Source organism: Lacerta agilis, chromosome 1, assembly GCF_009819535.1.
Source record: "Lacerta agilis isolate rLacAgi1 chromosome 1, rLacAgi1.pri, whole genome shotgun sequence".
NCBI classification, from domain to species: Eukaryota; Metazoa; Chordata; class Lepidosauria; order Squamata; family Lacertidae; genus Lacerta; species Lacerta agilis.
Genome location: NC_046312.1, coordinates 7,712,530 through 7,739,542, shown reverse-complemented (window position 1 = coordinate 7,739,542; position 27,013 = coordinate 7,712,530). Strand labels below are relative to the sequence as shown.

At 46.9% G+C, this 27,013-nt stretch overlaps 1 protein-coding gene across 1 annotated transcript in view; it reads right to left on the bottom strand.

Annotated features, from left to right (window-relative positions):
• DAAM1 (dishevelled associated activator of morphogenesis 1) overlaps positions 1 to 27,013 on the bottom strand; it is a 161,750-nt gene that overhangs the window by 19,264 nt on the left and 115,473 nt on the right. The window contains 10 exon segments of the mRNA XM_033171452.1: positions 4,821 to 4,836; positions 4,839 to 4,923; positions 8,452 to 8,481; positions 19,411 to 19,518; positions 20,515 to 20,704; positions 20,706 to 20,725; positions 20,727 to 20,822; positions 21,618 to 21,805; positions 22,804 to 22,862; positions 24,859 to 24,997. Of these exon segments, the coding sequence (XP_033027343.1) occupies positions 4,821 to 4,836; positions 4,839 to 4,923; positions 8,452 to 8,481; positions 19,411 to 19,518; positions 20,515 to 20,704; positions 20,706 to 20,725; positions 20,727 to 20,822; positions 21,618 to 21,805; positions 22,804 to 22,862; positions 24,859 to 24,997 (931 nt within the window).

Genomic DNA, 27,013 nt, shown 5'->3' with positions numbered 1-27,013 from the left:
GGGTGGCGCTGTGGGTTAAACCACAGAGCCTAGGGCTTGTTGATCAGAAGGTTGGCGGTTCGAATCCCCGCGATGGGGTGAGCTCCCGTTGCTCGGTCCCAGCTCCTGCCCACCTAGTAGTTCGAAAGCATGTCAAAGTGCAAGTAGATAAATAGGTACTGCTCCAGCGGGAAGGTAAACGGCGTTTCCGTGTGCTGCTCTGGTTCGCCAGAAATGGCTTAGTCATGCTGGCCATATGACCCGGAAGCTGTACGCTGGCTCCCTCGGCCAGTAAAGCGAGATGAGCGCCGCAACCCCAGAGTTGGACACGACTGGGACCTATTGGTCAGGGGTCCCTTTACCTTTACCTTTTTAAGATATGAATGAGGGGAAATGTTGATTTTAATGTGACTGTGGTTTTTGGAATTGTAATAATGAAAAGAATATAAATAAAATTCAGAAAAAGAGGATGATGGGAACTGTAGTCCAAAAACAGCAGGAAACCTAAGTTTGGGAAACACTGGACTAAATGATTCTCAGGTCCCTTCCAAGTTGACAGTTCTATGATTCTGTGTGGCAGCTTTGGAGCAGTGGGAGGGAATAATTTAGCATGCAAGAGAGAAAGATGGAAAGGGGGGGGTCTGCCAGGCACAGACTGAAGGTGAAACGGCGAGAGATTCTCCATTTCACAGCTCAGTGGCAGAGCCTCTGCCTTGCAAGCGGAAGGACCGTGGTTCAATCCTCAGCATCGCCAGGTACGACTGGGAGAGGCCTCTACCTGAAAACCTGAAGTGATGCTGCCAGTCATTGCAGGCAGTACTGAGCTAGAGGGACCTTAAAGGTAGCTTCCTATGTTCTACATCAGTTCCCCCACTGGCCTCCTAATGAAACCCAACAGGGCAGGGAGGCTTACAGAAGCACACCTGTCCTGGATGCAAGGAACAGGTATATCTAGCCTGGTCCAGCACGATTTAAGCCCCCGGACGCAGAAGCCGTTAGATGGCCATGCGGCGCTTGCAGGAAGGGGGCACTGGGAGAAATCAGAATGGCAAAAAATACCCGCCTGCATGAGACGAAATCTAACATGACCTCACCGCGCAACCATTTCCCCCACAGCGAGAGAGCCAGGCGCAGAGAGATAAAATACCTTGCAAGACAGAACACCTCTCTCTTTGCTGCATGCCAGGCATATCTGGTTTGCTTTATGAGTGTCTAGGATAAATAAGGAGCCTGCATGCATGCAGAGGTCCTTCGTCAGCTCCATGGTGCAAGGAGAAATGCAGAAAATAATGGCACTGGAATCCTAAAGCTGCGAAATGTGACTCACAGCCCTCCTGGGCAAAAGAACTGCAGGATTGTTTTGTTGACTGCAACGGCATCCAGAGGTCAAGGTCATCCTCAAGGACAACAGCCCTCCCATGCAGGCCAGGCTTAGAAAGAAGAAGAAGAGAAGAGTTTGGATTTGATATCCCGCTTTTCACTACCCGAAGGAGTCTCAAAGCGGCTCACATTCTCCTTTCCCTTCCTCCCCCACAACAAACACTCTGTGAGGTGAGTGGGGCTGAGAGACTTCAGAGAAGTGTGACTAGTCCAAGGTCACCCAGCAGCTGCATGTGGAGGAGCGGAGACGCGAACCCGGTTCCCCAGATTACGAGTCTGCCGCTCTTAACCACTACACCACACTGCCAATGGGGTAGGACCACCCAGTTAGCGTCAAAACTGAGGGAAATGGACCCACCACCCTGCCTACGATAAGGTTACCAGGTTTTTTTTTCCAATGAATCCGGGGACATTTTTCAACTTCCTATTAAATAGATGGATTTTGTCAGGGACTAATTTGTAAATCCAGGGACTGTCCCTGGGAAACGGGGACGTCTGGTGACCTTAGTCTACTATGCCACTCACTCAAGAGATTAAGTTTGTATATTTTATGTGAGAGTTGCCTCTTATCCTATGTAGTGAAGAATTTTAGCAGACCGGATAGCAAAAACCCAATTTGGACAGTGGTTTTATTGCATATGTAGCGATCGTTGTTGGATTATCCCATGGCCTTTGGCTAGTATAATAAAACAAAATCGAAAATTCTTTCTAGTAGCACCTTAGAGACCAACTGAGTTTGTTCCTGGTATGAGCTTTCGTGTGCATGCACACTTCTTCAGATGGTATCTGAAGAAGTGTGCATGCACACGAAAGCTCATACCAGGAACAAACTCAGTTGGTCTCTAAGGTGCTACTAGAAAGAATTTTCGATTTGTTTTGACTATGGCAGACCACACGGCTACCCACCGTAACTAGTATAATAAAGTTTGTGATGATGACTATGCTCTCATGAGAGCCAGCGTGGTGTAGTGGTTAAGAGCGGTGGACTCGTAATCTGGTGAACCGGATTCGCGTCTCGCTCCCTCCGCATGCAGCTGCTGGGTGACCTTGGGCTAGTCCACACTTCTTTGAAGTCTCTCAGCCCCACTCACCTCACAGAGTGTTTGTTGTGGGGGAGGAAGGGAAAGGAGAATGTTAGCAGCTTTGAGACACCTTAAGGGGAGTGAAGGCAGGATATCAAATCCAAACTCCTCCCTCCTCCCTCCTCCTCCTCCTCTTCTTCTTCATGTGTCTTTTGTGTCTCTCCCAAGAGGCAAGGGCTGCATTTACAACCACAAAGCTGCAGACCTACCCCCAAAGCACTGGCTATAAAGTAGGTTACCAGAGTTAAACGAGAATTCATTTGGTAGTTGGGTGGTAGAGCATCTGCTTTAAATCGCAGAAGGTCCCAAGTTCAACCCCTGGCATCTCCAGCTACTTTGGGAAAGACCCCCTGCCTGAATCCCCAGAGAGCTGCTGCCAGCCAGTGTAGACACTATAAGTTGAATGGAGCGACGGTGTGACTCCGTGTAAGGCATCAAGGCAATTGCAGGAGACGTACAGATGGAAGTATGTAAGATGAGCCTGCTGGATCAGCGAATGGCCCGTCTCGTCCTGCTTCCTGCCCTCAAAGTGGCCGACCAGATGCCATTGGGAAACCTTCGAGCAGGATTCGAACACAAGACCACTCTCCCCACTTGCCAGCAATCAGCATTCAGGCGATTCAGCTTACCATAAGATAAACTGAAATGATGTACATACGTGGTTATAATCAGCAATGGATAGGGGAATGTACACCTGGCATTATTTTCCTATAGTTGTATTGTGTTTGCAGGGATATGTCCTTCTTTCAACAAGGCTTTCTAAATGGAGATCTTCATCCCAACTGGTACCTCCATTGGATCTGAATTTATTTGTGTCTGCTGTTGTTTCAGTCTCTCTATCTCTGGGGTGGTTTTTTTTGTTTTTTTTTTAAAAATGTTTTTATATAGACTAATAGCTCCCCATCTCTCTACTCCACCTACAGACCCCTTGAAAAGTGCTGAGAGTCTTGGCGGACCACTTAATAATTGTTCTGTCCAATCGTAATGTGCTTTGCTAGACGCTGTATGGCTTTTCATTGCAAATTTTGCAGACATGCCACAGACCTCCTGAACGAAGCTCGCAGATGACCGGTGGTCTACAGACTCCAGCTTAGGAACCCAATACATGCAATTGCTATACCTGTTTCAAACAGCTCACTGCTTGTATGTGGTTTTTTTTAATAACACCATAAAACACTTCAGGGTGTCTCATGGAAAGAGATCCCTAAACAAAATTATTGTTATCAGTGGCATGACTATTGATGAATGTGTTGTTCAGTCGTTCAGGTCGTGTCCGACTCTTCGTGACCCCATGGACCAGAGCACGCCAGGCACGCCTATCCTTCACTGCCTCTCGCAGTTTGGCCAGACTCATGTCAGTAGCTTCGAGAACACTGTCCAACCATCTCATCCTCTGTCGTCCCCTTCTCCTTGTGCCCTCCATCTTTTCCCACATCAGGGTCTTTTCTAGGGAGTCTTCTCTTCTCATGAGGTGGCCAAAGTACCGGAGCCTCAACTTCAGGATCTGTCCTTCTAGTGAGCACTCAGGGCTGATTTCTTTGAGAATGGATAGGGTTTGATCTTCTTGCAGTCCATGGGACTCTCAAGAGTCTCCTCCAGCACCATAATTCAAAAGCATCAATTCTTCGGCGATCAGCCTTCTTTATGGTCCAGCTCTCACTTCCGTACATTAACTACTGGGAAAACCATAGCTTTAACTATACGGACCTTCTCTCGGCAAGGTGATGTCTTTGCTTTTTAAGATGCTATCTAGGTTTGTCATCAACAAATTGATGGAATAACAAGCTGCAAACTCTTAAGTTTGCGATTGTTGCAGTTGCCCTGCAACAGAAAAATCATAGCATTCTGGGTTGGAAGTCCAAACCCCCTGAAAAGAAGGAACCTTTTTGTCCAAAGTGGGTCTCGAACACACAACCTTGAGGTTAAGAGTCTCGTGCTCTACCAACTGAGTTATCTGTACAGAAGCAACCTCTGAAGCATCCAGCACCTGGGTGGATCAGATACAATAGTCTTCAACCATTTCAGAGATAAACTTTACCCAACATGCATTTTGGGAATCATTTCCTTATTTTATTTTTAAATATTTTCTATGGTGGTAGCGCCTTCTGCTGCAACCCACCAGCTGAAAACCAGCGGATCAGAGAAAACCTGATTGGATGGCTCCAAAATCTGGAACAAGATTGGTCAAGTTTCCCCCTTTGGACTCAAAGGAGCTACTGCACGGTCCATGCGCTGAAACAAATTACTGTTGCGTGAGTGCAACTGCTGTATCGTTTTACGCAATCACGGTTCCAGCTATAGAAAACCCAGCTGAGATATTTGCAAGATTCGCTCCACCTTAAGGCAGGGAGGTTACAAAGGGAAAAGAATGAGAGGTACCTGGAGAGGAGAATATGCAGTTCTGAGCCCTCCGCCCGTCTATAACTGAAAGCTCCTTGACTTTATGCCGCGAACTGAGGGTGTCTTCCAGAGAATCTTCTTTCTGCAGGAAGCATGAAAAGAATCCATTAATAAGCAGATGCGCACATCGACGTTTCAGAACTTCCGGCGCATGCCAGCATCCCAAACATCAATCAAGAACCTATACGGACGAGAAAAACCCGGAGCCTGCAACCGAAATACAATCAGCTGTTTCATAAACCAGAATGTTATTTGGGGAAAAGGGAGGGGGAAGCTATTGGTTACAACTGTATAAATTTATCCAGATGGAAAGATTTAAGAACCCGCAAGTGTGCGACAGTGGGGATCATGTAAAGGCTTTCCTCGTGCACACAAATTACGATATTCTGTTTGGAACTGTTTGCCTAGCAGCTGGGAAGACTGCAGAGCTCCATCCAGGAGTTTCAAAGCCCCGTTTTGGTTTTTTTGAAGGGGTGGCACTGTGGTCTAATCCACTGGCCTCTTGGGCTTTCCGATCAGAAGGTCGGCGGTTTGAAGCCCTGCAACGGGGTGAGCTCCCGTTGCTCTGTCCCAGCTTCTGCCAACCTAGCAGTTCGAAAGCATACCAGCGCGAGTAGATAATTAGGTACCGCTGCGGTGGGAAGGTAAAACAGTGTTTCGGTGTGCTGTGGCTTCCGTCACGGTGTTCCTTTGCGCCAAAAGTGGTTTAGTCCTGCTGGCCACTGACACAGAAACCTGTCTGTGGACAAACGCCGGCTCCCTTGGCCTGAAAGCAAGATGAGTGCCGCAACCCCATAGTCGCCTTTGACTGGACTTAACCGTCCAGGGGTCATTTACCTTTTACCTTACAGCCCCAGATCAGTGCCAGAGGTTCAAATCTTTGGCATTGCCAGACAAACTGGGATTGGAAAGATTCCTGTCTGAGACTAGGAGAGATGCTGCCAGCCAGAGTAGACAATACTGGCCTAGGAAGAGCAATATCCCGATTCAATATACGGACATTTCGTGTTCAAAAGGGAACAATCGCATACAAACCTATTTTATACAAAGTCAGAGCACTGGAACCAAAAAGAGCACCTCAGCCAACACCAAGCAGCTCGGATCCCACAGTCGCAGGTGAAGTATTGGTGGTTGTGCCATTACTGTGGGCTGGCTACTTGGCGTTGACCTCCCCACTTGACAGAGCCTTTTCAGGGATGGCCCCATTTGTGGAATGCCTTCCCCGGTGTGGTCTCCCTGTCTCCCTCCTTATTGACTTTTGGAAGGAATCTAAAAACTGAATTTGATGGCTGAAAAGCACAATTTCTGGTGATCCTGAAATCACCGACTGAGAGAAATACAGTGGTACCTTGGGTTACAAACACTTCAGGTTAGGAACAGTTTCAGGTTAAGAACGGAACTCCAGAACGAATTAAGTTCTTAAGCCGAGGTACCACTGTATCTATTTATCTTGTTTTTGATGTGTTTGCTGCCCCAAGACTCCTGTGGGAGGAAGGGCGAGATATAAACTGAATCATTGCCATCAATAACACTCCTCCTTCTCCTCCAATATTGTCTATTCTGACTGGCAGCAGGGGGTTGGACTAGATGACCCTCAGGGGTCCCTTCCAACTCTACAATTCCATGATTCTAGGTCACTGGGGGTGGTCTTTCCCAGCTGTACCTGGAGGTCCCAGGGATTGAACCTGGGATTTCTTGCTGCCAAGAATGTGCTCTATTTTCACGCTGGGCCCAGCAATGGTACCCTACCATAGAAGACTATGGGGACAATCTAGAGTACTTAGGGTGGGGAAAGAAGCCTCAGTTCAAAAGACAACCAACAAACATTTGGCTGCAGGCATAAACATTTAGGATTTTTCACCCCAATCCCAAAAGCTGAGCAATGCAAGTGCGAGATTGGTTCGGGAATTACACAAGGGGCTATCTGAGACATCAGTGGCTCGTTGAAATGACAACAGCTGTCTTGAACCTTGGATGTTTTACCTCGAAATGCGCAAATATGGAAAAATGCCCTGGATTGCTGCACAAGATGAAGGGAAGTCCAGTAACCTTGCACATAAATACAAACAAGTAACATAAAACAAAGAGAGATATTCTACCAACACAAATGCACACACTTTCCTCTCTGCAGCAAGACACAGCATAGGCCAAGTGCGAAACAAGCATGTAAGGATTAGAGAAGCAAGGATAAGTCACTGTTGTTAAGCATAGTCATTTAATTTAATGATCTTGGGAATGCTTAAATGCATTATTGTTTAATTCTGGAATGCTCCCCAGTAACCCTCGTGCAATTGGTTAAATCTGGGCATCGGAGGTATCTTATTACAGTCTCGGTTTCGTTTTGTGTGTGTGTGTAAGTGACTTGACTGCAACGGTTGCATCTCCATGAACACTGAAGAAGAGACAGTGTTAGATAACTGTGGCTGAATCTACACAGATATAAAAAACGCTGTGAAAATGCTTTTTAAAAAAGTTGTAAAATATATGGAATTTGCCATTAGCTCATCGGCGCCATCTAGTGCCACATTTGTATAATGCACTTAAAGCACTTAAAACGTTATACAGTGGTACCTCTAGTTACGAACTTAATTCGTTCTGGAGCTCCATTCTTAACCTGAAATTGTTCTTAACCAGAGGCATGCTCTCTCTTGCTGCTGCTGCGCCGCTGGCCCACAATTTCCGTTCTCATCCTGGGGCAAAGTTCTCAACTAGAGGTAACTCTCCAGGCTAGCAGAGTTTGTAACCTGAAGCATTTGTAACCTGAGGTGTTTGTAACTCGAGGTACCACGAGCAAATACCACGAGTATTTGCAGCTGTATAGTAGAGTCCTCTCTCTCTCTCAGCGCAATAGGCTAATGTTTCTGTGTGAATGTATGTGACAGAAAGAAGTACGGAAGTTGATATTCTCCCAAAGAAGCAGTAAGAAGAAGTCTGCTGGAAGGAGAAAGTGGAAACCTCTCAGAAGGATCTGCATGGCCCGGCTGGGTCATGAGTGGAAAGAGAGAAAGACACAGTTTAAGGAAGAAGCTGTGAACTTCAACTAAGAAAACTCAGCCCGTGCTTGGATAAGCATGTGAATGTAAAAATTTTGCATATATTCTTCGTTAGCTATGTTCTGCAAGTAAAAGATTTTGAATGTTTTAACAAGTGTTCGGACATTGTTTTAATTTCAAGAAATGAGTCGGTACTGCACATTATTTGGCTTCTGAGCTGCAATTTAGCTGCTCTGCCAACAACTACTGACCATGAAGGGAAAGACCAAAATTCAGCTGTGCTGGATCTGCTGAAAAAGACAAACTCACGAGCTGGTACCCCATTCCTCTCCAGCTACTGCCGCTCTGAGACGAGGAAGTTGTTTTAATGAATTTAAAATACGCCCAAGGCTACATTAACCGCCTCCTTGCAAGCAGATGCAAACAGGGTGTAGGTTTTGTTTACTGGTACATCAAAGCACCAGAGCACACCAACCCCACCGAAGCTTCTCTCCCTTTGAAATAAAACCAATAAAATTTGGGAGTCCAGCGTTTTATCGCTCAAGGGAATTCATCGGAACTCACTCGTTCAACGGAAGGTGGGTTTTTTGGGGGGGTGTGGCCAGAAGCACACTTACCTGTCTGGAGTTATTGTTCACAAAGAAGTCCTACAGCCAGAGCAGAGCATGGGATAGGCGGGAAAAAAGCGAGCAGTTCAGTGGTCACAGCAAAAAATAAACAAACAAAAGGAACAACCACAAAACAAAAGAGAAGAGTCAACAGTTGGGAAAGGGTATTTATATAATTCAGCGGTGCTCTTTTTCACCCCCTTCTTCTCAACTCCCCCCCTTTGCAAAACGAAACAAGAAGCCAACAAACCCCTGGATAGACCAGCTGCGGTCCCGATAATGCAGACGAGGAGACATGGCAAAGTAAACGGAGATTAGCAGAAGGGGGCACCAAAGTAGACAGGCATGCAGAGACAGGCACAGGCAACAGGCAAGGCTGCTGGTTAGGAAGATGCCGTTTCATTTCACCGGTCATGCATATTTGCGCCAACGCAGGGCGGAGAATGGAACCCGCACATGAAAGTGAAAAAGCAATTATTCCGTCCCCCCGGGGGCTTGTCAAGGCCAAGAGAGATGGCCCACAGTTGCTGCGGATTCATTATTTCATGGCCCCCGAGCTGGATGCTGGGTTGGTTCTTATGCTACGAGAGCAGGGAGGTTGCTACTGCCTGCAGTGATACCAGAACGGCGAGCATCACGTAGAAGCACCATCATGACCAGTGGCCTAATCTGCCTAATCCGCTGCAAAAGCTGTCTTAAAAGTTGGCAGCTGCCACTGCTACAAAAGGCAGCCGATTCTGTCGCGTAGCTACATGCTGGAACCACCATGCAAGACCCTTAGGCAACCCGCCACGGCCCCTCTGCCGCCCCAAGGGGACTCCGTGGTACATCTCGCTTCTGGCGGAGCCTGCCAAGGCTGCAAGCTGCATCCATTTTTGCCGTGGCCAGAATGAGAGAGGCTCCTAGAATCCCCTGCTCCTGTGTCCCTGAGGATTCTGAGAGGAGGAGCACACTCTCCTTTGGTGCGGAGCGCACGGGGACCAGAGTCGACACACATCACAGATCACCTGGCCCCCTTTCCCCTTGGCTACCAACGCCAGGCGCCCTGTGGCCAGGCTGGAGGTTTGCCATCTATAGGGAGCTCTCTGCATTCTCCACAGTGACCTGGAGCTCGTTGACTAGAGCCAGGTCACGAGGTTGGTATGTGAAAGGAAGTCACAGAGGTTTTCAGAATTCAGGCAATGGTTAAAGCACAAACACTGCCCCCTCACTGCGTTTTCAGAATATTCGAAAGGAAAGGAAACGGGCCAGCTACAGAAGATTAATCCTTGGTGGCCCTGATCTTTGTACATTTGGTTTTCAATCTGGCAGATAAACCAAGGTCTTGCTGACCTTGGCAGCTCCGGACGGATGAGTATGGAGACCAGATGAGCAGTTTCTCTGGTCCACTAGATACGAAAGCTGCTCACAGCTCACAAACGCGATATGCCCACTGCAGCGGCCCCATCTGGGGCGCACCCGAATTGCGAGTTTTCCTATCCAAGGCAAAACTCAAATGGCTCTGTCCACTTTCACTGGGCATGATCCTACTGGGAAGTTCTCTTGCGCAAGTCCCACTGAAACAAACAGGAGCTGCATAAATGCACCTCTGTCCAAGTCAAATTCTGCAGCGTCCTAGAAGAGCTGCCTCTCGGGGATGAGCTGCCACCTTAGATTTTCTCTGTATATGGGTCTTGGTAGCTCTCCAACCCCCCCCCCCCAAACTGAACTTTGCTGAGATATGCCAACATTTCCAAGGTTAGGTAAATATCCTTTACAGAACTGGGACGGAACAGAATGTTAGTTATTGTTAAGACCATTATACGAGATTATGGGAGGGTAAACGAGTTTGGGTTACAAAGAGTTTTTCAAACCACCAAAGTATGTTTGGATTTTGTCCCAATACCCAGGGATTACTTTAACAACTTGTGCGGCTGAGTAATCACTGCAGGAAAACAAAACCATGGATGGTTTTCCATTGCAGTTTACACAGCATCTCCATATTTAGAGAGGCCTGTTTTCAGTATCAGAGAACCACCACGCAGAGGTTATTTGCGTGATGATTAAGACAATAAAAAGAGATTTTGGGAGGATCGGGCCACTGCGTCCTTCAGGTCCAGCATCCTTATTATTGCAGGGGCCACCTAGATTCCTCAAAAGTAAGTCTGCAAAGCTTCCCACCGTCTCCCACGCTCTGAGTCTCAGCTTGCAAACCCTTGGAACCGGGGACCCATTTCTTAGCAAACTATACTATTGTAAGCGGAAAGTGGCCTTTAATTGCGCCATTAGCTTGAAATGCCACAGAAGATGGATGCCAGCCCTCGTCCCATTTCTCATTAGCGGATGGTTCGGGGGCAAAACACTTTGCATCCATCCAACTGCGCCGGGATCCTGGAGGGAGAAAAAAGGAAGGTGTTCTTTGGGAATAGCGGGTCGAAGCACGGCAGAGGAACGCTGCAAGCGCTACAGAAATGACTCATAAATTCAGTTCCACGGAGATGGCTCTATGCACACAGCTATGCAGCCAGAAGCGTTATTGCTTTTGCAGTGTCAGAAGAGAGGATCTTCAAATATATGCACTGTGCAGAGCGGCAGCCTAATGAAAGTGAGATGCAACTGGCATCATTCAGCCCGTAATAAAACAACAACCTTGTAATAAACAAGGAGAAACGTATAAGTTACTGATTCCCTCTGCCCCCATTCCAGACTACATTGGGTTGCTAATAATTGCACTGAACAGAATTGTTGCTCTTCTAATATCGCACCTTCACAAACAACTGCTATTTGCTGTGCTTGCTTTTTTATTACCATGTTTTTCTGGGGGAGGAGGAAGAAATTGTGGCAAGGCAGCTCAGCAGTGGGGAACTTGTGCCCACCCCAGGATGGTACTGGGCTTCAGCTCCCATCAGCCCCAGCCTACTCTCCAGGATCATAGAATCGTAGAGTTGGAAGGGATCCCGAGGTCATCTAGTCCAACCCCCTGCAATGGAGATAAGAGGACAAAAGAACCTGGAAGGTCACAGGTTCGTTTCATATATATCACTGCAGGTCTTTTCCAGGGTGACCCCTAACGTCAGGGAATCCACCTGCTTTAGAGCTGCTTAGGATGCGGGTGGTGCTATGGTCTAAACCACTGAGCCTAGGGCTTGCCGATCAGAAGGTCGGTGGTTCAAATCCCAGCGACGGGGTGAGCTCCCGTTGCTCGGTCCCTGCTCCTGCCCACCTAGCAGTTCGAAAGCACATCAAGTGCAAGTAGATAAATAGGTACTGCTCCGCGGGAAGGTAAACAGTGTTTCCGTGCGCTGCTCTGGTTCACCAGAAGCGGCTTAGTCATGCTGGACACATGACCCGAAGCTGTCTGCGGAAAAATGCCGGCTCCCTCGGCCTATAGAGCGAGGTGAGCGCCGCAACCCCAGAGTCGTCCGCAACTGGACCTAACTTTTAGGGGTACCTTTACCTTTAGGACATTAAAAGCAGCACAAATGACTCATGTTTTTTCTCTGCTTCAAGGTGAGGTTCCAAAGAGGGGAGAGAAGAAAAGAAGAAAAAGAAGAAGAAGAAGAGTTGGGATTTGATATCCCGCTTTTCACTACCCGAAGGAGTCTCAAAGCGGCTAACATTCTCCTTTCCCTTCCTCCCCCACAACAAACACTCTGTGAGGTGAGTGGGGCTGAGAGACTTCAAGAAGGTGTGACTGCCCAAGGTCACCCAGCAGCTGCATGCGGAGGAGGGGAGACACGAACCCGGTTCCCAGATTACGAGTCTAACCGCTCTTACCACTACACCACAGGGAGGTATATAAATTCAATGAGTAAATAAGAATAAAAGTAAGTTGTTGTTGTTGTTGTTGTTGTTGTTGTTGTTGTTTTTATTATTATTATTATTATCCCTAATGATGCACGGCCGGGAATGTTAATGCCTTTCGAGTTCAAAGCTATATGGAAGAGGCTGTTCTTCCCTCTTGCTATGAGGACAGATTTTTGTGGACAGAAAGTGGCTCAGGGCCAAAACCTCCCTGCCCCTCTCTAGCCCTGGAAATAAGCAAGCATGGATGTATCGGTTATCACAAGTGCAACAGCTCTTTTTCGGATGTTCATGGCAATATTCCCTATGCAAATATTTACAAATTCGGGGGGGGGGGGGAGGACTTGATTCACCCCGGTTCTGGCTCAGGCGGAAAGGCAAAATGAGACTCACCCCAAACTAATTTGCAGGCCGCCTACAGAAGTGCATAAGCGAAGGGCCCCGTTCATTTATTTAAAAGATCTATATCCTTCCTCCCGGATATGATCTTTACGAAGACTACTGGCGGAATATAAATATAAAAATAAAAATAAACTACAAAGTAATAAGAATAAAAAGGTGCACCCGCCACTGAGACCCCGTTCCGTTGTAACTATCCAACCTCCCAAAATTTCAGCACCTCTTGCGATGGTTTGACCCCCTTTCCATTTTAAACAGTACAAATTCTACAAAGACCTTCCATATCTCCTCAAAATCATTTCTCCTGCGTATTCCCCCCATCTTACCTTAATGGGCACATGTTAATTTGTCATTCATAGCTATATCCCACACCCATTCCCAATTTCTGACAGCACTGAAAATCCTCTGCTCAGAAGCAGCTGCCTCGCCACAACATTTGCATTCCTCCTCTTTGCCAGAATTCTTATATTACCATGAGAATAAAGAGAGCCTATTATACGTCTACGGATCCACCTAGATTTGGATGTCAAGACGTTGGTGCCAAATATTTGACTGCAGAGGCAACGGAAAGCACTGTTTCTTCAAGGTTGCTTTTCTGTTGCAGTAGTCAGTGACTCATTAGTTTTGCAACAGGAGTGGAAACACACTCTCCTCCGCCCCGCCCCACCCGGGCGTATGTGTGCTTAAATCATGACTATGTGCTATAAATATTTCAAGTTGAAATTATTGGGGGAATTTAAGCAGTCAAAGCAACCCAGGGCATTAGAATTCAGCTCAGGGACTGGAATGCTGCCAAGAGTCCACTGGAAGTTAAGTTGCTTCTTGAACAATATAAATTGAAGTTGCGTAAAAGCAGCACGGCAGGAGGAAGGGGTGGGATGCTTCAGACATGATCAAGGGAAGTCAAAGAACTGCTCTGTTCTGCCTTGGTCAGACCACACCTGGAGTCCTGTGTCCAGTTCTGGGCACCACAATCTAAGAAGGATATTGACAAGCTGGAAGGGTGACCAGGATGATAAAGGGACAGGAAACCAAGCCATATGAGGAACAGTTGAGGGATCTAGGTATGTTAGCCTGGATAAGAGGAGACTGAGATATGAGAGCCACCTTCAAATATCACATAGAACAGTGATGGCCAAACTTGCCCCTCCAGCTGTTTTTGGACTACTATTCCCATCATCCATGACCACTGGTCCTGTTAGCCAGGGATGATGGGAGTTGTAGTCCAAAAACAGCTGGAGGGCCAAGTTTGGCCATCACTGACATAGAAGATGGAGCAACCTTGTTTTCTCCTGCGCTAGAGGCTAGGACTCGAACCAATGGCTTCAAGTTACAAAAAAAGGAGATTCCATCAGGAAAAAACTTTCTGACAGTAAGAGCTGTCTGACATTGGAACAATCTCACTTGGATGGTGGTGGACTCTCCTTCCTTGGAGATTTTTAAGCAGAGGTTGGATGCTTTAGTGGTGATTCCTGCATTGCAGGGGGGTTGGACTAGATGACACTCAGGGTCCCTTCCAACTCCACAATTTTACAATCCTAGGACCAGTACCCCTCTATCCTTCTGGTGTCTGTAGGCAATATGGGACAGCAGGGGCCATTTTTTACTCCATTAGATCAATACTGAGGGCGGGGTGGTGGTGGTGGGAAGAACCCCAATCACAAATATCAACAGATTCTGTGGGGTGAGTGTTTTTGTTTTTGCTCAAGGCGATTTTCATTTGCAGAATGAAAAACTGGTAATGGCAAGAGGCTGAAATTTGGGGACAGGTGACGATAAATCAGAGACCCGCATTGCACATCCCGCTTCTGTGCTAAATATATTTCAGCCCACCTTCTTGGAAGCTGCCAAGTACAGTGGTGCCTCGCAAGACGAAATTAAATTCGTTCTGCGAGTGCTGTCGTATAGCGAAAATTTCGTCTTGCGAAGCATGGACGGGGGAAGCGCGGTTTGACGGGAAAAAAAACGCGAACATTTTTCGTCTTGCGAGTCGCGCCCATAGGAAAATTCGTCTTGCAAGTCACCCTTTCGTTAGCGATGCCTTTCGTCTAGCGAGTTTTTCGTCTAGCGAGGCATTCGTCTTGCGAGGTACCACTGTATAAAGGCAGCCTCGTACCTGCACTTTACCTTTTGCCAAACACTCAACGGCTTCATACCTGTAACAATTTCTCTTTTTTTTTTTTACAAGAATTTATTAACGTTTTTCTTATTACAACATAAACCCATCCCACACCTACATTTATACAAATACAAATCTAATACACACTTAAAACAAATACAAACATTGCCAAGTTTTTTCTTCTTCTTTAAACTTCTCTTCAGAAAAAAAAAGTTTCTAGTTCCAATCTTGACCAGACTTCCCCTACCTTTTCACCTTGGTTTTTTCTCCTTGATCTACTTTTTTAACCGCTTCTTTTAAAAATTAAACACAATTTTATATATACAATACAATAGTCATCTTACTCAACCTGATCTATAATTCATCTTATACTAGTTTTATTAAAAATACCTCATTATAATCGTACATCATCCTAAATCCTCATAGATTATTCTTATCTTATTCCTTACTTACGCTTCTATCCTATAGTCTGCTGCTAGTAACATAAAACGTCAGATATCTCCTTTCTCATTAGAAAAACAAAAAGTCTAATATACCGCCGATCTTCACACTCCAATTCAGGTTACCATATCCAACCGTTTTAAATTTACTTAATGCCTCACCCCACTCCCCTTCTATCCATTGTCTTTCTTCTCCTGGTGATATCAGAGCCAAGTTTCCAGTTGTCTTCTTTTCCCAAGTAGCCACAGGTCCAGGCACAGTTCAGAAACACTCCTTGCAACGAACTTCAGGGTATCCAGCTCACATCCTCCCGGCTGCTCCGTTTCTTTAAACCAATCCAATTCTTCTTGAAAATATCTTAATTCTTTGTCCCATGCCCTCGAGCTCACACCTCGGGGCTGGATATAACAAAACTCGTCGCCGTCTTGGGACTGCCACCCCCAAAGACCAAATCTCTTTCCCGGAGTCGCCCTGTCATTTCTCTCCATCTTCCTGTCAACCCTCTCAGTTCCTTGCAGAAGTTTTCTTCCAAAGTGTCAAAGCACACAAAAGCCTCCTCTGTGGGAAATTCATTTCTTTCCAGACTCCCACACAAGACTCTCACTTTCCGATAAAGAAGCTCCAGCCTCAGCTCGAGGAGCCTTTGTTCATCCGTCAGAGTAGAGTCAAAACAAGTTTACAGACAAAGCCCAGCATAGCAGAAGGGGGGGTAGGAGTGAGTGTCGTATTACAATTCCTGTCTCTCTGTCCTTCCTTTTGTGAAGGTTGTTTTCCACCTCGGTTAGAACTTTTCGTCGCCATTTTTCCTGAAGCCAGGATGCAAAGACCGAAACTTTTAAACGGAGATATCTTTCACCACTTTACTCCCCAAAGGGAAATTATACAGTGTCACTCTTCAAAATTTAGATACTTTATAATCATTCAGTAGCAACAGTCACTCAAAACTGGTTAGCTTCTTCTAACCAAAGGGAGGGAGGCAGGCTGCCTTTCTTCTTCCCCCGGATCGCTCCAACAGCATATTATTTAGTCCAATCTTGTACTTACGACCACCGGGTTCTTCGAGACTGTACATCCCAGGTAGAACTTCGACGCTCATCTCGGGATTTGTCGCCGCATTGTCACCCCGGTTGGGGCATCTCCCCTATAGCCCCGGCTCCGTGGTCCCTTCACCCCCACTCCCCCTTTACAGGGGGCGCGGGGGAAGGGTTCGGAGCCACAACGGCACAGTCGGGGAGCCCAGGGTGCGGGACGCTCTTCCCGCACCCCAACCGGAGCCCCGCTATGCGGTTGCGGGGCTCCTAACCCCCGGGGTGGACTGGGCGCCTCGCAGCCGAAGCAGCCCACGACCACCCGCTATGGCGTCGCCGCCGGAAGCCCCATACCTGTAACAATTTCTCCATCTCCCAAGCATCAAGACCCGCCTCCCTCAACCTGGCGCCTTTGAACTACAGCCCCCATCACGCCCAGACCCAGAACATCCCAAGATCACCAGCTTGGTGCAGGCTGATCAAGAATGATGAAGACCGAAAGTTGCTCTTTTGGACTTCAGTGCTTGGTAACTCTTGACATCTGATCTTGCTCCTTAGCTGGTGGGTCATCCTTCCCTAGATTAGCATCAGGAAGAGATTAAACTTGCAGCCTTCTAAAGGGCTTACTTGGCTGACGCTGCTTCTTTCCCTGAAACTGTGTCTGAGTCCTCAACCTTCAGAGCGCCAAGGGATTATTCCACCAGACTAGACAAAGCTGATTATTCTTCACATTAGCAACAGCTCCTCCTCCATACTCTGCTGTCGTATACTTACACACAGAGAGACACTCTACGCTTCAGATTCAAGGAATGAACCCTCTCTTCAAAACTGGGCTGGGGAGCCTGTGGCCCCTTGAGATGCTGCTGGACTACAACTCCCATCACCCCCAGAGCCTTTGGACATACTAGCTGCAGAGGCTCATGGGAGCTGCAGTCCAGCAACACCCGGAGGCCCACAAATGCCCCCCCTCTGATTTAAAAGAAATCCAAACCAACGGTCTGTGCACATGGATTCCTAAGCAAGGAAACGACACAAGCAAGCAGCTAGCAAGCCAGTATAGAGCGCAAGGCAACCTGCAAATGCAAACCTGAGAGAAAATCTATACAGTTTCCTGTGTTGTGGATATTTTGCTTAATTTTCGAAGCATTTGTGTGTGCTTATACGGCAGGCGGATGCACACGACTCTTCTTTTCCTTTTTTTAGGTGAGCTCTTTGACTGCACAGGAAAAACGCAGGCGCATCGAAGGAACGCCGCTTGTGTTCTTGGGTTGTTCCCTGCAACACGGTCACTTGAGGTCCAGTTCAGACTTCACGCGAGAAGTCAGCACTGCGATGTATCAAATGGAGACACCGGTTTGCAAACACTGCGTTGGGAGAGGCACGCAGCAACGGTTCTCTAAGGAGCTTTGATCTTTCTCAGCTCCCTGTTGCAGCACCCTCCTGTGTTTACAAGCTGGCAACAACAGTGTACGCAGAGACCCTACTTGCGACGCAAAGTGTGCACTGCCCAGGTGTGTCCTTAAGGAGAATATAAATAGCCTCCTGCGCAGCTATTAGGATTAGTCCTTCAATAGGAAAAAGAAGAAATGCTCTTCCCTGCGGCTGCCTGAGGATGTGAGAGAAGAGCCCCGGGGACAGTCGCTGGGGACACTTGCATTGGGGAAAAAGAAAGCGTTTCCTTGTCAGAAGAAGTGTACAGACCCACATGGCAGCTTCCATACCTATTTCACTTGATGCATTGACACAAAATACATGTTTCCACAATTGCCACATGTACACAAGACTGTGCGTGTGGTTTGTCCAGCGTGGAAGTGCTTATATGTAGCGAATGTGCGAGAGGGTGCATCTGGAAATGTGGATTTCACAAACTGTGTTTGTGCGATGTCTACATGCAGAGCAGGAGAGGGGGCGTAGGTGCCTACAACTGGGAAATTTGGTGACTGTGGGCAGGTTGAGATGGCAGAGCAGTCTCTGCTCATTCTTGACTTCCTGGTTTGATCAGCAACTCCTTTGCAAAATAATTCTTGGGTGCAGAGCTGTTTGACAGCGGAACGGTCTCCTTCAGAAGGTGGTGGACTCTCCTTCCTTGGAGCTTTCTAAGCAGAGGTTGGATGGCCACCTGTCATGGATGCTTTAGCTGAGATTCCTGCATTGCGGTGGTTGGACTAGATGACCCTTGGGTCCCTTCCAACTCTAAGATTCTATGATATTAAAAACTGGTAGGCCAGATAATGTCATGTATTTCTGTAACGAAAAGGGCGTTGTACTTCAGCTCACTGCCCTCGTTTCTACTACCAACACCTTGTAATAATTGCTATTTAAGAAACGTTAAGAAGAGCCTGTTCTCAAGTGGCCAACCAGATGCCTATGGGAAGCCAAGCAGCACTTGGGGGCAACAGACCCCTCTCCTCCATGTGGTTTCCAGCAAGTGGAATCCAGAACCACACCTCCCCTCTGACAGAGGAGGCAGAACTTAGTCATTGTGGCTAGTATCCACTGAATAGTCTTTGCCTATTCCTCTTTTAAAACCATCCAAAATGGCGGCCAACACTACTTCCTGCAGCAGCAAGTTCCACAGTTTAACTGTGCACCGTGTGAAGAAATGCTTCCTTTTATCTGCCGTGAATATTCCAACATTCACCTTCTACGCTTGGGCCCAGAGTGCTGCTCTTTCTCTACAGGATACATAATCTTAAGACAACTCTATCAATCTCTTCCTTGTTTTCCTTTTCTACAAAGTAGAACGCCCAAACAAGTTACATTGCAAATAGTTCAGAGAAATTACCAACAGCTAAGAGAATAAAGTTGTCATTCAGATACGCAACTGAAAACGTATTCTCAAATTGGGGGGTGTGCGGGATTATTCCCATGCAGTTAAAACTGTGGTTAGTTTTTTAGCCATTCCCAGCAATGTTGTTACTCGACACTTGAGCAGAGCATGCATCGCCTCTCAAAATGCTGTCACATGGCGCGCACACACACACTTCTCCCAAGACCTCCTCTGTCAGGCTAAGCGCCAACCATCAAAATCACCAACACGGACATGCCCAGAGGCGTTCGGCTGACAGGACGAATAAATGGTGTTACACGAGTAAATGAAGGATGGTAAAAATAAAAGCCAAAATGGTTCATTCCAATGATCAACCCGACAGAGGCAGTTTGGACGATCTTACAAAACACACGTTGACGGTACTCTACCTGCTTGCCTTTGGTAAGCAGAGATGTCCTCTCAAGGTCTTTGAGATCTAGCTCCTTGAACACCTTTGTGTCATCAATGCCAGCCCATACGGTGCCTTCCAGCTTGTTCTGGGAAGAAGGGAAGAGGATGGGATAAACATCACTTATCCCATACAAGCTGCCATTTTGTAAATTGAAACCATACGCTATTTAAACTTATGGAATATGCAGAAGTGGCGAAACTTAACGGAAGAATAAGAAATCAAGATAACAAACTTTATATTATATATATATATATATATATATAATATATATATATATATATATATATATATGAACGGAAATGGTTTATTGAATATTTACGGACAAACTGTAAACAGATAAAACACTGGCAGGATTATTGTAATAACCTGCAGCTACATAAGAGTAAATATTTAAAGAGGATAAATAAATGAGTAAGTTAATCTAATTTGGAAATGCAGAAGTTATTAAAAATAAATTTAAGGAACCACAGAAGAGGGGGAAGGTTCATGGAAATATGTAAAAGACTGTATATTGATGGATATTTATAATGATGATGATAATGACAAGAAAAAAGAAAAAAAGAGGGGGAAGGTTGCCAAGTTTTAAAATGTCAAAGCGATTGCAAAATCAATGAATGTATATATCTGAAAAGTATAAATATCTGGTTGTTGTTTTTTTTAAAGAAACCATATGCTATGGGAACAGAGTCCCTTGTCAAGGTCACCCTTGCCTTAACACACAAATCTGGGTGGATTTGCCAGAGAGGGATAAAATGTCAAGTGACCCCGCCCCTCTCCAGAATAGTCCATTTAGTCCAGAATTCTGCTTCAAGGCAGAAGGACAGCAGGGTGTCACAGGGAAGATGGCGGCGCCAAGCCCAACTAGTCCAGCATCCTATGCTCACAGTGGCTGCCAAGATCACTGCTGGGAAGCCTGCAAGATGGACCACAGCGTCCACCAGCCCCAACCAACACGGCCGTGCTTGGCTAGGGCCGACTGAAACATCTGGAGGCCACAGCCAAGCTACAAGTTGACGATGGTCGTTCTTATAACCGCCCAGCCAGAAGCACTTATTCACACACCTTGGAAGAGGCTCCTTACCTCAGGCAGCTTGGACCAGTTGAAGGATTGAGAGCGTTTGGGGCTGTGGGATGTTTTCCTCTTGAGCGCTGATCCCAAGGGTGCTCCCGGGGCTGGAGTGAGGCCGCCAAGCGGAGGTGGCCCTGGTGGAGGTGGAGGTCCCCCGGGAGGTGGTGGTGGTGGAGGCGGGTGGTGGAGGACCCCGCCAGGATGGTGGCGGCGGCGGAGGGACCGGGAGGAAGAGAACCTATGGAAGCTGTTGGTAAGGGGCCCCCAGGAGCACCTGGTGGCAGAGGGGGGCCCCCCGGGACAGGAGCACATATTGCTCTCTGGAAGAAAAAGAGGGGAGAGAGAACATACGGTCACTGCAAGGAACCTGAAAAACATAAGGAAGTTAGACGGCATTCAGCCTACCAGTGATGGATCCAAAAGACAAATCGCCACGGAAATTGAAAATGAGGAAGAGAAACAAGGTTTGACGTAGAGAAAGTTCTGTAGCTGAACCTTTTCTTTCATAAAACCAAGTCTTATAGGTTCAGGGGGTCAGTCTAGATAATGCCCACAAGTGGTCCTGTATCTGTGAGGTTAGCATTTACAAGAGGAAACATGCTAAACCAGTCAAACCAGTTTCTTTGTTAAGGTAATGCCCATAGCCAGTCAGCTAATTACCTACCCGCCCTCAGCATTTAAAAGTGAGCTATGTTGCCATAGAGACAAATGGGCGGGTCTCTTCCCACCTCACCTGGCTAGATGCCAGGACATCCTAGGATGGGGAACAATAGGTGAAGGCATCTGTGCATCTATGAGTTGGGCTGATGCTGGAGACACAGGGGCTTGTAACACTCTGTCCTGGACCCAAATTTCCCTGGAAACCTAACGGGGAGGCAAGATCTGCTGGCGTGTTAATGCAGTGAACCCCTCCCTCCTACACTCAGGTTGTGTATATGTGTAAATAAACCATATACCCTAAAGACACCACAGTCTCCATTGACCTACGTTCCAAGGAAACTGAACCCGGGGGAAACATGGGAACCTCTGGAGTCTCTTGCTGCTTGGAGACTGGGATTGTGTGCGACACTAGCTAATGGCGAGATCTGGCCCAATCCCATGTTAGATGGCCTCACCCTGCTCAGTTCGTGGATCTGCGCCGTGAGGTCTGCCACTTGCTGCTTGACTAGTTTATGCTCCGACAGTTCTTTTTCCAGCTTCTCCTTCATCTTATTCAAGGTCTGCATCATCTCCTCTTTCTCCTGGGTCTTGACATCACATTCCCGCTCTTTCTTTTCCAGCTTCTGCTGGAGCTCATGATGTTCTTTGTGATAAGAAAAAAGGGACGGGAGATTAAACTGTTTGAAAGGTCAGTATTGTCAACACTGGCTGGCAGCAGCTCTCCAGGGCTTCAGAGAGGGGACATTCTTAGTCACCTTCTGCATGCAGAGCTGATGTTCTGCCACTGAGCCATATCCCTTCTGCAAGCTTCTGATTTCCTGCTGCTCTTTGCTCCTGATTCTTTGAATTTGCTCCTTTCTTGATAAGGATTACCTCAGGAAGTTGTGAACTCTGGTTCCTCCCACCCACAAAAAGCCCACGTCTCCCTCCGAGGAATGCTCAAGGAAGGTGAAACTGTTTGTCTGTGTAGCAGATGTCTGGATTACGGCCAAAGGGAATAAACTTGTGTCAACTAACCAATTGCCTCCAACTCCACACTATAGAGGTTCTAGCTTCCGTGCTCCTCAACCCCAATGTTTATAGACCACCACCACACGACCCTCAAAGCTCAGGCTTACTACTTAACCTGTTCTAACTCCTGTCCACATGGCTAGGAGGAGTCTGGGCCTCCTGCCTCCATGATGTCACTTCCTCTAACAACCATAATATGCAACGATTTGCCTCAACCAGAGTCAGGCCACAGCTGCATCTAGCTTAGAACCCCAACTGAGATTGGCTCTCCAAAACTTAGGGCAGATTGTTTCTCCCACCTGAGTCCCAGCTGCCCAAGATCCTTTGAACCTGGCCACTTAAGCAAGCCATTCAACCATTTCCCCCTGTGGCCCTTTCTCCTACATGGTATGCTTCACCAAAGGCCTGGTTGTCTTGGTAACCCTTCATGGATGGATGGGGAACGCAAGGCCCTGCTGCTGGACTCTAGCACCCATCAGCCCCAGTCAGCATCACCAGCAGCCTCATAAGATGGGAGCTGGAGTCCACCTACACCTCAGAAGGGCACTCCTTCCTCAACCTTGATCTGCTTTACCATACACCTGTCCTCCTGGTTTAGGCCGGAATGTTTGTTTATTTTTCATCAGTCACCTTTTCTCATCTTTTCCGCTTGTTCTTTCCATTGCTTCACTTCATTTTCATTAACCAACCTGGAAAGAAAACAAACCACGAAAACAATAAGCACCACATACAATAGGAAACGAGGATTAATGAAAGCCTGAGGGTTTCACCCAAATTCTTTTGCTCAATTAGTCCATTTCCCTCCCACAAAAGCTTTTACAATGGCAATGTTTTGCTTTTGGGTCACTAGTCCTCGGTGTTGCCAGGTTATTTTCCAGGAGCATTTAAGAGATTAGGAGGAAATCTAGACACTTTCTAGACACTGTCTGGACCACTACAATGCTATGAATCTTTACCATCACCACTCCTTACGGCGGGGCTGCCAAAAGTCTGGATTTTCCCGGACATTACCGGGATTTCAAAGGCAGAATTGATTCCCGGAGGGCGGGGAGGGGATTTCTGAAAAGGCGCTTTGTCCTGGATCAATCGAAAAATCGTGTTTTTGCAAAAGCTTAACAATTTTGGGGTCTTCCTAAAGAAAGCTCAACAACTTTCAGGGTGTCCTGGTTTTTACTTTTTGGAATATGGCAACCCTACCTTATGGGATGAGGTTATCAGCCATGAAATGTTGGCAAACGAAAGCAGACTCTTCATAGGGAAAAAAGGTGTTTGAAAACCTTTCAAGGCGGCCATTTTCTTAGAGGATTAGAAACAGGTTATGCTAAATGGATGAAGCGGGCTGGGAGCACGAAAAATAGGAATTGCCTTTTCTGAATGTAACAAGGGCCATGGGAAGTATCAATGCATGGATAACTTTTGGAATTAACTGCTCAAAAATGAGATGAGAAGAAGCACTCAAACAACCTTTCCCATCGATGTGAGGATTTCCACAAATTTGGGGAAAACCTCAGAACAGATTTATGGGGTGCACAGCGGGAGAATATTCTGTTGCTCAAACAGAAATCCATGCAGGGAAAAACATTCATTCAGCCCTGTGCTAGAGTCCGCTCCAGATAAATTCATGGGTGGCCTATCACCCGTGGTGGCTAAAAATGGACATGGTTCAGAGCAGTAGCGAAAAGTGGTAGGGCAGGAAACAGGGAGTCCAACAGCAGGTGGCGCTAGAGGCAATGGCAGGCAAGGACAACCAATGCTAGTTTTCTCTCCATCGGCCTCCCTGCAGAGGTTACAAGGGCAATACTGAGACCAAGGAGGAGGAAGTTGACAGGGAGTGGCCCCAACCCCTCAACTGGTTGTAAGCAAGAGGGCAGGCAGGGTGCGAGAAGCTGGTTGAGAGGAAGACCAGCTTCTACTGATCCAGAGGTTGCATGGTATTTATTGCTGGCTGGTTAGGGGCAACAGTGTAGAGAGGTCTTGTACTACTGACTTCATGTACAACACATGGGCATCCTGGAGCCATCTTGTTGGCAGCTATGGAGAACAGGTCTAGGTGGACTTTTTGGACCCAATTCAGCAGGAATCTTCTTACCTCCTTAACTTTACACCACAGAGACTAATGCTCTTGAAACACAGTTTGTACAGGCAGGGACAGTTTGTACAGGCAGGGACCTTTCGCGAAGGTTACATTCTGGATCCCTGTGCACGCCGACAGGGCCTGCACAAGGCTGCCCCATTCCACCCCCGCTCATTTTGGTGGCATTTTTTGGGTCTGGTGTGTGCATGTATGGTCATACACATTTCAGACAAGCATAAATTGGTCGCTGCCTGTATTTGTGATCATAGGGAACATATGTTCACAGTTATCTGGGGGAAACACAAAGGATTAACACTGAATGCCTCGCCCCCCCCAACTGAGGACGGAGGAAGGAGAAAAACCCATCCCCGTTTTAGACTTATGTAGTCCATACAATCGCGGTTGGGTGGGATCTCTAAAGATCATCCAGCTCAACCCCCATGGCAATGCAGGAAACCCAACTCGCAAGCACGTGCCTTTTTTTTTTTAAAGAAAGGCGTCCAGAAAGCAAAACACACACAAAATACAGGATAAGACCAGGAAAGAAAGAGCGAAACAAAGTCTTCTAATTTAGCATTTGGTTCAGGAGGAGAGGGGAAAGAGGGCCTTACATTCGAACAACGTTCTTAATATTAAAGTTCTCCAGTGGCGTTGAGTCTGGGTCCTGCCCTTTGTCGTTCTGAATAACTATTTGTTGTATGATTCGGTCGAGCAGCAACCAATAATGAACCGTGTTGCCATTTCTCTTATCTAAAGGAGGCGGAGGAGAGATAGAGATTAACAAAGACTTTCACGCGGGAGAATGCATGCTAGCCCCCCCTGCCCCCAAACGGTTTTTGCTGAGATTCCTGCTGCTTCCACATTTCAAACGCAAAACCATTCCAAGACTGTAGAGGCAGCTATGCAAAACATTTAAGGAAGCAGCTCTCAAGGGACCTCTTTTGGCAAGGACGGAGAGGCCTTGGGAGAGTTTGGCATCTTTCAAAATACTTCTGCAATTAAGGCAGATGCTTGCACACGAATGTGGATCTGGGCAACCATTAAATTCAGGTGAGCTGTGGAGGGGAAGGTGGTTTGTTGGGGGTGCTTGCATCTGTGTCAGACAGGATGAAAAGTAGCAAGTGACACCCTGGAAACATACGGGATTTAAATAAATAAAAATAGTAATACAGTGGTACCTCGCAAGACGAAATTAATTCGTTCCGCGAGTCGCTTCGTATTGCGAAAAATTCGTCTTGCGATGCACGACCATAGGAATGCATAGGAATGCATAGGAATTTAATTCCCATAGGAATGCATTGAAATTTTCGTCTTGCGAAGCATGACCATAGAAAAATTCGTCTTGCGAGTCACCCTTTCGTTAGTGAATGCCTTTCGTCTAGCGAGTTTTTCGTTGTGCGAGGCATTCGTCTTGCGGGGTACCACTGTATTTAAGAGTCTACGGGATTACCCAGCACACCAACTTTTGAATCAAATATCAGGGAAGGAAACACACAAGAAGCTGAGCTAGATATGGGACTTCTAGGAAAACTCAAGGCAAATCCAGAGCAAATGGATGTAATTGAGGAAATCTTCCGTGCAGATGACTGCAGTGACAGCAGAGCTTGAACGTATTTCCTGGATGCTGCAGGGGGGGGGGGTTGTGTAAAAAACAAACAAAAAAAGCCCAAATCCATTGTTTATGAAATTTGTTGCTGTTGTTTGGGATAGCAGCTGTGTTGCTCGAGGGAAGAGGAATGGCACACAATCAATTTAAGCTACCTCTTACGTTGTCAGAGAACTCAGCGGCTTCCATTGTGCTCCCATGAGCGGAACTTCGCTCATGCTGACATGAGCGGGGTGTGTGTGTGTGTGGTGTTTTTCAAGGATTTCTCCTCCCCCCCCCCACCCTGTAGCCCCTTGAAAACATGTTCCAGGGAGTTGGGGGGATCCTCTAGAACAGCACAGGAAGCGGCTGCAGGAGGGAAGGGGGAAATGGAGCATAAATCGCCTCCAGCCCCCCACTTCCTTCCGTGGGAAGAGGCTTTGCTAGATTACGTTTTCATTGCAAATGAGCAGCACCGAAGTTTTGACTTTGCAGATTTTAACATATATTCTTGCTGGTGTATGCAAGTTGGTGTATTCATGGTTGTAGGGGAGGAAGAAGGTTTTTTGGGGGGGGAGGCGGAGATAATTAGGGGTTGTATCTAGCAAACTCATCCCATTCTTGGAAGGACTTCTGTTTTCCTTGGTTACATTTGTTATTAAGGATTGAAAGAGCCGGTTCCAAAATATTCCTGCGCAAACATCAGGCTCAATTCTCAATTCCTTTCATAACATTCTACGGAATGCAATATGGCATCCTACGGTCACACAAAGATGTAATTTAGCAGAAAACCTGAGACCCAGGAAGGGTGGTGGGGATCCCAGCATCCTCTTTCTAGAGAAATTTCTAGGGACCAACTCATGAGGAAACCCTACTTTCTTTCAATCTTGCAGTCCAAGCTGCACGCCTCCCTTTCCTCCCATTGCAAGCAAACATCCCAGTTATTTTTTTAAATAAATGCTACAAATCCAGTTTGGTCATTTTGTCTTCTCTTGCCAGGGTTAAGAAGTCTTCTCTGCACCCTTTGGGGCAGATGATGTCGTCCTTAAAATTTTGGGGCAGTATTGAACTAATTAGCTGCGCAAACAGAACGAGTTCCGCTTGAGCAAGGCAGCTGCCCACCCATCTTCTCCCCCTGCGTGCCACCCCCAATTCTGTCTCAGAACTGATTTAAAGGGTGC